Below are 12,475 nucleotides of genomic sequence, written 5' to 3' on the forward strand. Positions count from 1 at the left end.
TTTGAAATTTCGTTCGCTCTCGCATTGCAAAATTTCTCTAATAGTTAAATTTGAATCGTGAAATGGAGGAAGAATTTTGTCTGTAGTATCCGTGTTCATATCTTAGTAGACCGTCAACACTAATGAAGATTGATAATTCCAATGTCGAAGAATTCTTTGACATCCTAAAAATAATAAGACTGACTAATAGCAAAGACATTATAGAAAACATTTCATGGCTCATCTTTAGACGATCTGCAGAGTTTCCAACAGGATTCTTCATAAAGAGTAATCAGCAGAGGTCTTACTATTATTGATATTCTAGAGAAAAATCACCTTAGTTCGTGTTACGTACGTCTTTGAAGCTCGTAGCTCCATCTTCACAGTCTAAAATATGCTACATTTTTTATTTTTAATTATTTTATATTTATTTTACATTTTTTTAAAGCAATCTTGAAAATATGTAGTTTAAGGAGTGTGGATTTTAGCAAATTGTTAAAAAAAACTTGAATGCTAAATACATGGATAAAATTTGGATTTTTTAGCTGTAAGAGCTCATACCTTTCCTTCACAGTCACTTTCAACAACCAAGACAGGTGAAAGCGGTAAAATTCCTGATGCTGTTCCACCTAGATAGAAAACGCCTATGGAATCAGTTGTGTTAGAAGCCATAAGAACTTCTGATAGTAGAGCTGCAAAGATAATATTTATCATTTCTATTCCCTTTGTTATATAAGATAAGCTCAAATATCACACATTTGCTCTTGGCATAAAGGCGTACAGGCTGATTACTATGAGGCATGCATCCACATCGGAGAATACCACGAATTCCAAGTGATTGAGATAGTAAAGCAGTCAAACACACCACAGAAGCGATCAGCAGACAGATCGTGAAAGTGTTCATATTGTATGTAGGTGATATAACAATGCTAAAACGAAGAATTAAAAAAGCAACTTTGAGAGTTTTCCAGCTCTTTCTTTTTTTTACACTGCGACACGAATAACTTTTAAATGCGAGCGAACATCGCTCGTTCGTAGAATAGGAACGGGAAATTTAAAATTGTTACAGAAACCTAACAGTACTCAACAAAATGTAGAAATGTCAGAAAAGCATAAAAAAACGATAAAGCGGTTGGCATTGATCAATCACTGAGGGTTGCGCCATGCTTCGACTTCATTAGACATCGTAGAGGTGATTGAATGGATATGTGGCCTATACAATGAATTGGTGGTCAGCCGATGAGTCATGTCAATGTTTTTTATCCTCTCAGACAATTCTGGTACCAATTTGCCGAACCCGGAGGGATGGAAAGCTTGGTGAGCCCGAGGCCTAGGATCGAATCCAGGGTGTATTGTAGGACACCTCTAACCACTTCGCTACACACGCCCGAATAAAGGAATTACACTCCTTAATAAATTTACCTACATGTGAAGCCATCGATAAATTAATTCTGCGTTTTTATTCAACCTGACAGTTTTGGCACCAGTATGCCGACCCTGGAGAGATGGAGGGCTTGGTTTTTCACTACAGTCATTATCATGCAATAAAAAGAAATGTTCTGATAAGAAGAATGATTGCTTTGTTCAGACTTACGTAGTGGTGATCAAAGCAAATACACACAATGATGGTACATAAAATAAATTCGTACAATAAATCATGCGGCAAAAAATATGTGTTCGTTTTCCTACACGGTGTGGGAACAGGGCTATTTGGAAGCTGACAAATAGCTATTTTAACTTCACCAAAAGCCATCTCGTATTTGCTTCGGATACAAGCAAATTTCATAGATGAGTTTACCCGCCTTTGCCGTGTAGATTTTACTATCTAAATCCTGAAACTAAATGAATGGAAACTACGTGAGATCTTCAAAAATCAAAAACTGTGGTGAAGATCTGTATTTATTTATAATGTACTCAGGAATGGAGCCTTCCATTGAAGACAAAATGAGAACGGCTAGGAATATTATTTATGACGTCGAGTTGTGAGGACATCGCCCACTAAACCTCATTTGTGACACCTAAGAAAAACTGTTCCTCGGAACATTTGATTGTGAAGGAATCATGGTACGCTTATCAGCACGAACATAGTCGCGAACATCGACTCCTTTGAACAAATGACAACTTGAATCTTACGTTTACAGTTTAAATGATGCAGACCTTTGCCCCTCCTTTTTCTTTGCCAACATTTTCCACGTGCCAGCATCAAACTGTGACAGAAATAGCACATCATACTGTCTGGTTGTGGACAATTTCTGTTTGAATGCTCCCGCTTTGTAAAAGTTGATCACATGCAATTGATCATCGGTCTGAACTTTGAGATTGATTTCAGAGGATTTGAATAATTTCATGATTTTAAATACAAGTAACTTTAAAATCCTGACCCATTCAAGGAAGACAATTGTATAAAATGTCTTTAACAACGGTCGTGAAAAATGAAAAGCTTGAAATTTATCGTGGAACATCTATTACCAAAATATAGCGAGATGGTATGTTAGCATGGATTCGGCTTGTTGTATCGCCCCGAGAGGTCGGTTCACTAACCATATGATTCCTTGTCGTCACAGAAATCGTTACTGTTCTGATGCTTCCTAATATCTAAGCAGTAAAGCTCTTACTGACCTATATTTGCCAACGAATGGTGATGAGGATTTGGAAACGGTGTAACACGACTATCTCAGGACGATGATGTTAGTTGTATGTAATTAACCCATAACGGAAAATGTTAATTGTAAGACAACGAAACATTTGAAAGATGAGATTGAACATAAAGTCATTTGAGCAATTGGTTAAGTATGCTAGCATAGAGCTGCATGGGAATGAGGTAACTACGAACTTAAACCATAGTTCCTAACACTAACGAGAACTAAGTAAGAAGTGAAAGCATGAAGTACAGCATTTCATTGAACTGCAGAGGTTTGGAGCTCAAATTTGAACGTGACAAAGGGTTTACTAATTACAGGTCTATAATAGTCGCTCTTGACGCTCAATAGTACAGTAACTAAACTATACTGCTGACTAGTTCACTCCGATATCATTGTGAACTATGCTCATCTTATCAGAGATAGTCTCTCCATCAGGAAACGAAACAGGCTTCAAAGAACCTTCTCCAATTCTTATGAAAGTCGTCATTTTGCTTTTTACATAGTATGAGTCATAAATATAAGTGCATAAAAGAAAAGTTGAGAATTATCATATTATTGTAAACAGCTGAACTCTACACGACATCTGCAACTATCACCTTATTGGCTTATTTGGGCCAATCGTCAGCAAACATTTCACTCTTCATTGTGCCGTTCCGTACATTCTCAAAAACGGTAGATGACTGTGTGGGTAAGAGGTCGTTAAGTAAAGATGAGTCATATGAACATCGCTGTAAAGTGATTGAAATGTCAAAAGACAAGATGATGCCACATGTCACATTCTCCATCAAATGACGCTATTCTGAAATTCCTATGTTTGTTTTATAGTATTTTCGTCTTCTCTTATGTATTATGGAATTGTTTCCCTCTGGTACATGGTCTGTACACGACCATGGCGTCAACGATTTCATAATCAATTTCGAAGTGCATCAACGTCCGCCCAATCCAAAACGTATATAATATCGCCAAGAGTTCTGATCCATTCCTTATAAAGTCGTTTTAGTTAGTACTTAATTCATCATGGCACTTCCTAATTGAGCGATTTCGTGATATTATACTTGTTCCTCGCACTACCTAGGAACGAATCCATAACAGAATCTGCTTTCTTTTCTCCAGTGTAATTTTTTTTCTGCCTTCTATATTCAATATCTGATTTGTTTATTGGTTTATTATTTAAATATGTTCGTACAAAAGATTTTATGCTTGACGGAGTTCGTGTCTCCGTGTCTACTTCAGATATGTATATTTGAATAAGCATTCATTATGGTGAAGATTTACCACTATCGTGGATGGAGTGTTGTAGTATGTCGAGATATGATACACATAAGTATGTTCCTCCATCAGGATCTCTAAGTTGACAAATAGTATGAGTTTTTTTATCCATAAATTCACCTACGTGTAAACCAATTCCACGATTCGTAGAAATTTGTAGCAACTTAGTTGCGAGATAGAAAATCTCCCTCTAATCTACTAAGACCGGAGAGTTCACGACTTTGTTAAGCGAGAATCTACTGAATCATAAGAAAAAGTGAAAATTCTCTCATTAATGGGGACAAGTAGAAGTGAAAAAAGTGGAACGACTTTTCGTGAAGACTGATATTCCAATTAATGACCTGCTTCCAGAATTCACTAGGGAATAAGCAATCGGGACCTACAGGAACATCGATGTTTTGAGATAGATGAAACATCCCGATTCCTTGTCTACATCATTTGTTCACGCCATATCGTAGGCCTCGAAAACCTTGATGGCTATGTAGGCAGGATGGAAAATTTTTGAAAATGATCTAAATGCTAAAATAAGGAGTATTTCGTATGGGTTACAGGCAAAACAGTGAATCTGAATTTCCAACTCATGTCTTTCATTAAAGATTAGGGTCATTTCCTTACGTGAACATGTTGAAGATAGTGTTTGTTGAACAGTTTAAACCACAATAACTATTAGATTGTTCGATAATTAATGTCGGACCCCAACCTGTAGTTTCAAACTGAGCTCAGAATAAGGTAGTACCGATAGGTCGAAATAATAATTATTTATTAGATTTTAATTAATTATTGGAATTCACACATATTGGCCAACGCGAAACAAGTTTACTAATTCCGGTTGCTTAAAATTCTGGAGTGTTGGAGGCGATGAAGTCTTCAAAGGCTTTCTTGGCCTCGGCTTGGTGTCTGAAGCATTTCAAAGGAAGTTGTCGGGATGCTTGAAAAAGTGATAGCTTTGGTAGGAGAAAGGTCTTGGGACTATGGTAAATGAGGCACAGATTCATAGCACAGCTCGTTCAGTCGTCACAGAATCGGTAGTGCAACTAGTGGCCGTGCGTTATCGTGGAAAAGTGTTGGTGTTTTTTTTTGTTCATTACTGTCGTTGCAAAAGTTTTCGTTACATCTCGTCAATTTGCTAGACGTATTTCCTCCATCGTAATCGTTTCACCCGGATTCAGAAAGCCGGGGTTTGTTGGATTAAACCAGCAGCAGACCACCAAGCCATCAGCATGACCTTCTTTTCGTGCATTTTAGCTTTGGGATGCGGTGCAAACACTAAGCCGAACGTCGTCGGTTATTATAGAGGATCCATTTCTCGTCGAACGTCACAATATGGCGGGAGAACGGGTCGTTCTAGTTGCGTAGAAGCGCTGACTATATTTCTTAAACGGCGATTTTTTTAATTGTTTTGAATTCATATGGCACCCATTTCCAGTTTTTTTTCGAATTTTAAATTTTGTTTATGTCCAAAACAGTTGATATGTTTACATTAAGTTCTTCTGCGAGCTCTAGCATAGCTTCAATTCACCGTTGTCAATAGCAGAATGATGTCATCTTCGAGGTCGAATTCTCCATGAAACTCTTGAATCCAACGTTGCAGTCTGCGTTCGTTAACAATTCCCAAGCCTTATATCTTTTTTTTGGTTTCGAGCTGTTTACGTAGCTTTACGTCCGAGTTTGAATTGAATTTGTAAAAGTAGGTTTGTCGAATTTGCTGTTTTGACATTTGTAATTCTAACCTTTAAAACATGCGAAGAACATAATTTAAATTATAAGCTAATCATATGGAACAAAAGTGCATAAAATTAGCTTTGTAATGATATATAATAGTACGGCATTCGAAGAAGAATCATTGCTAAAAGATATACATGAAAAATGACATTTACAAAACCGACATTAATTTCCGAAAAACCTAATATCAAGAAACTGTTAGAAAGTTCTACAATGTTTAATGAAGTGCAGTGCAGGGAGGGATTTATTATTTTATTCAGTTTATTTTTTTAGGGCTTATTATTTATTATTTTAGGGACTCTTCAAAACCAACTGCTCTACCCTTTGTTTTTTATTTCACAACAATTGTTGTCATAATCTTTGGTGTTTAATGAAAGGTTTTGCGAAGTAATAAAATAAAACGAAGCCGGTTATTATCCTTCAGGACGGGTTTTTTCAGATAGCGGCATAGAAGTGATGTTCGCGTTCAAAATAAGAAACTTGCGATCATTTCAATTTCGCCATTTGTTTAAGTAGCCTAAAGTGCTATATTTTATTTTTCACAGATAAAATAGCAGCATTTGAGTCACCGTACCAACGATGGTGGCACTCGTCCTGTAGATCCATTTGTACTAATCGCAGTAACCAAATTGCCAGCCATCAATTTCTAAAATAGCAGCCATTATGTGATCCTCGTCTACGGAAAAAAGATATTAACGACCTTAACATCTCTCTTGCTACACGGTGTCTATACTGTTACTTTATGTTATTTTCAGAAAGGTTTAGATTTTTCACATCGCTGGGCGTGTGATGTTCATTTGGGACCGGATTGCACTTTATCGAAGTGACAAGTGATATTACTTTTTATTATGATAACAACAATTACATCAACTAGCCACAAGGAATTATTTACGTTTCCAGCCTCAGTCTTTCAATTCCACTCTGTGTGTAATGCCACATAATGAGTGGAAATCTGAATTGCCGCAAAGTTGCAACAGTTACGTACCTTGAATCATTTGTCGGAACTTTTGCTCGTGAATGCCAAACACGTTCTTACGGGCTGTTTAGTTATTAAGTATCAAATCGCCTTCTCTGTAATTTCTCATATTTCTATATTTCGCTCAATTATTTGGTTTGTTCTTTTTTTTTTGCCTGTAAATTTTAGCGCTTACGTTGTTTGTCTTTGCATGTGTAATTGTTAAAGAATCGACTTCACTATAAGCATCGTCGTAGTCGCGACTCTGCTAATTTCTGATTTTCATGTTCTGATTCCAGTCAAGATCTTAGTCTTCTTAGTTTGTCGATGAAGTTTTTTGTGCTGCTCTCACTGCTAGGGCTTGCGTTCGGGTTTCGTCAACAGGCCGTCGCCGTCAAGGGACGATTTTTCTGCGGAAACAAACCAGCGGACGGAGTGAAGGTCATGCTATGGGATGAGGATGATGGTAAGCGATGTTGATAGAACTATTCTCTACCGGTTCCTTCATTTGCTATCTTCAAACTGAAATACTTTAGCCAGATTAGCATTTCAAGCGTTAGAAGATTAAATTATTCATTTGGCAATAGCTGCGAAACAAAAGTGATTCATTCAGCTTGAATTCTGCCATTTTTTCATATGGTAGACGTTTGATGGATATTCGATTTGACGTGATGCTCTACTGGTTCTTTTAAATCTGGTGATAATTGACGCTGAGATATTTTTAATCTCAGGGAGGTGTGAACTTCCAACCCTCGATTGCCCTATCCGGGGGTCACGAGCTATCCATTGCACCATCCGTGCCACATGCTTTGCTTTTCTCTCAGCATGTTCTGTTTCTATCGTTGCTGTCAGCAATCACTCGTCAACGGGATGATCTAGGATGCCCAAATCGGCTTAAAACTCAAGTTAAGCTGAAGCTGCAGTCAATTTTCAATTTTCAAAGCTGATGATAATTTCTCAGTATTACTCAAAAGAATGGTTAAGAAATTCATAACATCACAAATCGTCAGAAGCGAATTTTTTCCTCCTCTTTAATGCTTTTTCGTGAAATTCTTGCTCAGTTTGGATTTATTGTTTCAAAAAATGCTGAAAATTAAATTTGAAAAATCTTGAACGCATGCAGGCAGACGCAAATACTAATGATGCCATTGGGGAACCCTAAGATGTCATGTTGAACGAAAATCCATTTGTTCGTACTCGAAAAGCGACCAGCGACCAAAATAGCAAAAAAAAAATTAAGGAGATCGGAAAAATATTTAGGAAATAAAAAAGTTGCATTGGACTTCCAACTGTAGATTCTAATGGTTTTTATTCCCAAAACTAAAGTGCGCTATGTCTGTGAGCACACTGGTTCAAACTACAAGGTAACCATAATTTTCTTATCACATCGTGAAATCAGTATCGTTAAGCCACCAATTACGTTTTAGTGGTATTATGTTTAAAAAATCTATTTAATTGAAATATTTGGTGGAAGAGGTTAATTGGCGTTCTTTTTCTATGTTAAGAAGTACTACTACCGAAAATTAATGGAAAATTGTAATAGTAGAAGGAAAAGAACTCGAAATGACTATCGTTTGACAGTACTATTTTAGGACCCGATCCAGATGATGTTCTCGATGAAGGCTATACTGATTCCAATGGTTCTTTCCTTCTTAAGGTTTGCCTTGCAATTTAGAATTATTTCCTTATCTCTCGTTTTCTCGATTCAAATTCGTAGTCACAGGGAACTGAGAGTGAGCTCACCCCCATCGATCCCGTTTTCAAAGTCTATCACGATTGTGACGATGGAATTAAGGTAAGTTGAAATTTTGTTTAAAAAAAATGTCATTACAGCCATAAAACGCTCTAAACTCAGATTTTCTCTTCGTTATGTTATGAATTCTCATACATTAGCTAATAAAACACAAACTCATATACTCAGGTATACTCAAATAATTTAGTAGGAAATCGAAGAAATGACTTCGTAATTATTTTCCTCTTAATCTTTTGCGTTAGATATATTCACGTGTACAGTTCCAAGCTAAAAGAATTGTATGTCATAATTTGCTAAAAGCTTTCCTCATTGATCCTCTTCTAGCCGGGCCAACGAAAAGTGAAATTTTACCTTCCGAGTTCGTATATTTTTTCTGGACGTGTGGCTAAGCGTGCGTTCGACTTAGGCGTTCTCAATCTGGAGACGATATTCCCGAAAGAAGAGCGTGACCTTCTATGATTGCTTCACTTTTATGTGCTAAAGATATGGTGTTTCTTCTATTAGCATAGTGCTTAACCAACAGCTCCTCATAAAACCGCAAACAAGCACTTTTATGTATTCTTATATACCACTGTAGTGATAATAAGCTTAAGCTAACAAAAAAGAAACTTGCTGTAAATTCGTATTTGTGCACAATTGTGATTTTTTGTGTTTAATAGCAATAAATGTTAAAACACCTTGTAGCCTAGAGAAACTAGATTTAGAAAACTGTTTAAAAGCATAAGCTAATGGTGATCGTTAAGAAATAACTTTGAGTCTTTCATAGAGGGTTTCTCCAAGACTTGATAGAAGTACTTTTACCTACAATTTTTTGTTTAACAGTGAGAAAAATATTAGTGATAGTGATAGGTGCTAAAGCTATCCTAAATAAAAACTCTAAAAAGTGAATTTCGTAACACTAAAATAATCGCTATTTTTAACGACCTGACTAGAATTCTTACTCCAAAATTTGCTTTACCTTAGCGCCGTAATTAAATTGCCCAGCAATATACACTTGATCAATCACTGGTTCGATCCTGCGTCAAGGCTCAACAAGCCCTATATCCCTCTGGCGTCAGCAAATTGGTGCTAGACTTGTCTGGAAGGGTAAAAGCACCGCCTTGGCACATTGGCAGGCCACCCGCTGGTCACTGTATACGCGGCATATGTACTTGTATAAAGGACGTATCACAAATGGGATACTCTTAACATTGTCCTTTTAATAGTTCTTTAAGGAATTAAAGACATTGATCTCATGTTGCCTGTCGAGATCCACACGACCTTCATTAAAGTGGCGCTGAATTGTTTCAGCGCTATATGGAACCCTTATATATAAAATGACAAAGTTTTCTTTTTACATTGTCGTGCAGCTCATGAAGGAGTTCATGCAGTGAGTAGGGATGCCGCTTGGTCATTCTATACCCACTCTTCTCTCAACAAAATCGAAAGCCTTTCTAGAGTCGATGAAAATGAGATATTGAGGATTATGGTATCCCCGCAATAAATCATAAGTTTTTGTACCATTGTGAATACACTCTTATTCATATAGCATTTTTAACGTAATCCTAGTATAAACTTAGCAAATGCAATAAATATAACCTTTTCGAAAAGATCTTTGTTGTCATAGCTATTTCATTCATTTTTTATCAGTTCTTTTAAAATGAGCAGATTAAAGAGCTTGTAGACGAAAATAGTAGGCATGCAAAATGACATCGACTAAACATAAGCATAGATGACATTTTTTACTCCCTTACATGACTACAACTTATATGGAATTCGCCTTCCTCTGCCGTGGTAATGGGCATTAAAGTGTGTATTATAATGGTTTGTCAGGCTCATTCTAGGTAGGAATGGAGTCTTCTTATTGAAGGCGGCATTAGACCGACTCCTCGTTTAATTCTCTGACATGTTATAGCAAATTTTTGGCCAATTAAACATGCAGGACACAATCAACACATTTCAGTTATGTCAAATTTCATTTTTAACGGCCTATTTCTCTTAATCGGCAGTGTTATTATTAATCGAAATAACCGCTAAGACGCTGAATATTTGCAAAACTTGGGGACGGTGCGAACTTCCAACCAGATGATTGCCCTTTCCGGGGGGTTCACCAGTTATCCATTACATCATCCGTGTCCCTCGCTATGACTTTTTCTCAGCGTGTTTTATTTTATTTCACAAACGCTTTGCCTTTCTCTCAGCGTGTTTTATTTTATTTCACAAACACACTGAGAGGAAGGCAAAGCGATGGGCACGGATGGTGTAAAGGATGACCTATGACTCCCGGAAAGGGCAATCATCTGGTTGGAAGGTCGCACCGCCCCCAAGTTTTGCAAATATCTCAGCGTCTTAGCGGTTACTTTCAATCAGTTTAACTCAGCAAAGTCAGAAGGTCTATCGTCTCAATATATCAGCTTTTGTTATGTGTGCATAATAATTTTGGGAACGGACTTCCAAAAAGTTTAAGTGAATTTTTTGGAATATGGAAAATATGGTAAACTATAGAAATGAGACTACATTAGTCAGATTACGAAAAAGGGATATAGGAACAAGAAAGAAAAAAATCCTATAGAACATTGAATACGTGAATAAGTGGTCAATTAAATCAACTAGGACGGCTGTCATTACGGGTATTGTGACTTCCAGCACATTTTTTCTTAGCTTAGTGGTCGTCCTTCATAGTGGTGCCTTCCTTCGAGTAGCTTTTCCAGGTTATAATTTAAGCAGATCTGAATCAAAATCATAGCTGAAGTAAAGTAGCGGAGAATGCGCTAATCGGATTTGATACGTAATGGTGGGACCAAGGATATGGCAAACATGTCCCACCTTCGATTTGTGAGGATATGGTCTATCTGTTTAGTACCGTTAGGTGACTCCTATATCCAGCGGCTACTTTTCTGTTTTCTGAAAAAAATGAATTTCCAAGGAAGAGACGTTATGTTCACGAGAGATCAGCTGGAGCATTTTCATTTCGTTTTCATTTTCCAAATTTTTCGATCTCGCGCCCCTTGGCCTTTCTCATTTTGTAAATGAAATATTCGTCAACAAATTTTTAGAAATACGGATTACACTATTCAGATGATATTGGATTGTTCGAAAATTGATGCAGTGTTTGTAATTTTCACTGTTCTTCTATGTGTTCTTGCAAAAGCTTTTTCTAACGCCTTACCATTATGCATTACTGCAAAGCTCTTGCATTTTTTGTGCATTTTCGCTCTGTATGATTAAAGTTTAATATAAGTTTGACACATTTTGAACGTTTGAAATTCAAATGTCAATTCAACAGTTTTAACAAATCTACTCCGTTCAATTTTTGCTCTTCGTAGTGCAGCGCAAAGGGCTCAAAACATTAGTAAGGTATTAGGCAGAGGAAGTTAACAAATCCGCCATATAACGGTGGTTTCTAGAAATTTTTGCGTTGTAAATGCGATCTTGAAGAAGATGAAGTTCATGGACGCTCTTCTACTACTGACTATGATAAATAGAAGCCTCTCGTGGAAAAAAAGACACACATTATTAATTATTCAGAACTTGTAAAAGAACTCAGCATTGGTACATCAACTGTTTCTAAACACCTAAACAAAATTGAAAAGTCAAAGAAGCTCGACAAATGGGTACCGCAAGGCAAAACATCAATGACAATCAAACCGACGTTTTGAAGCATCGTCGGCGCTTCTTCAGCACAACAAGAATGGCCCGTTTCTCGATTCTCGCTTCGTATTTTTTATCGCATTTTGTGGCGAGAAATGTTTTACCTATGATAACCCGCGACGTTCGGCCTAGTGTTTGGACCGCGATGAAACTCCGTAGTGCAGGCCATTATGATGACTGCTTGATCGTCTGCTCGTCGACTTCTCGCATACCGAGTACCACTCCTTCAAGGATCTCGATAATCTCATGTGCCATAAGTGCTTCAGAAACCATGCTATGGTCAAGACTCCTATTTGTAAACTGCTTCAGCGACTTCATCGCCTCCGTAAATCCAGAATTTTATGCAACTGCGTGAGATGAACTAGTTGGCAAAATATGTATATTCCAAAGGTTTTATTTTAATTAATAAAGTTTATTATGAGCTGAGATATGCTACCTAAAAAATACAAAAATGAAAGGCTTGAATTAATTTTCGAACGACTTGATAATATTGGGACAAAAAATTTGATGGTAACGAAGACTTCG

At 37.0% G+C, this 12,475-nt stretch overlaps 1 protein-coding gene across 1 annotated transcript; it reads left to right on the forward strand.

The window, feature by feature from the left end:
- Positions 1 to 6,894: 6,894 nt before the first annotated feature.
- LOC309798576 (transthyretin-like protein 46) lies at positions 6,895 to 8,946 on the forward strand (the record flags this gene model as incomplete). Its single annotated transcript, XM_082646703.1, has 4 exons — positions 6,895 to 7,033; positions 8,160 to 8,224; positions 8,291 to 8,362; positions 8,645 to 8,946. 4 exons carry the CDS (start codon positions 6,895 to 6,897, stop codon positions 8,777 to 8,779), a joined length of 411 nt encoding a protein of 136 aa, XP_082502829.1. The 3' UTR covers positions 8,780 to 8,946.
- Positions 8,947 to 12,475: the final 3,529 nt, after the last annotated feature.

This window comes from Mesoplodon mirus, assembly GCF_964341445.2.
Source record: "Mesoplodon mirus genome assembly, contig: HAP1_SCAFFOLD_4303, whole genome shotgun sequence".
Classification (NCBI taxonomy): Eukaryota; Metazoa; Chordata; class Mammalia; order Artiodactyla; family Ziphiidae; genus Mesoplodon; species Mesoplodon mirus.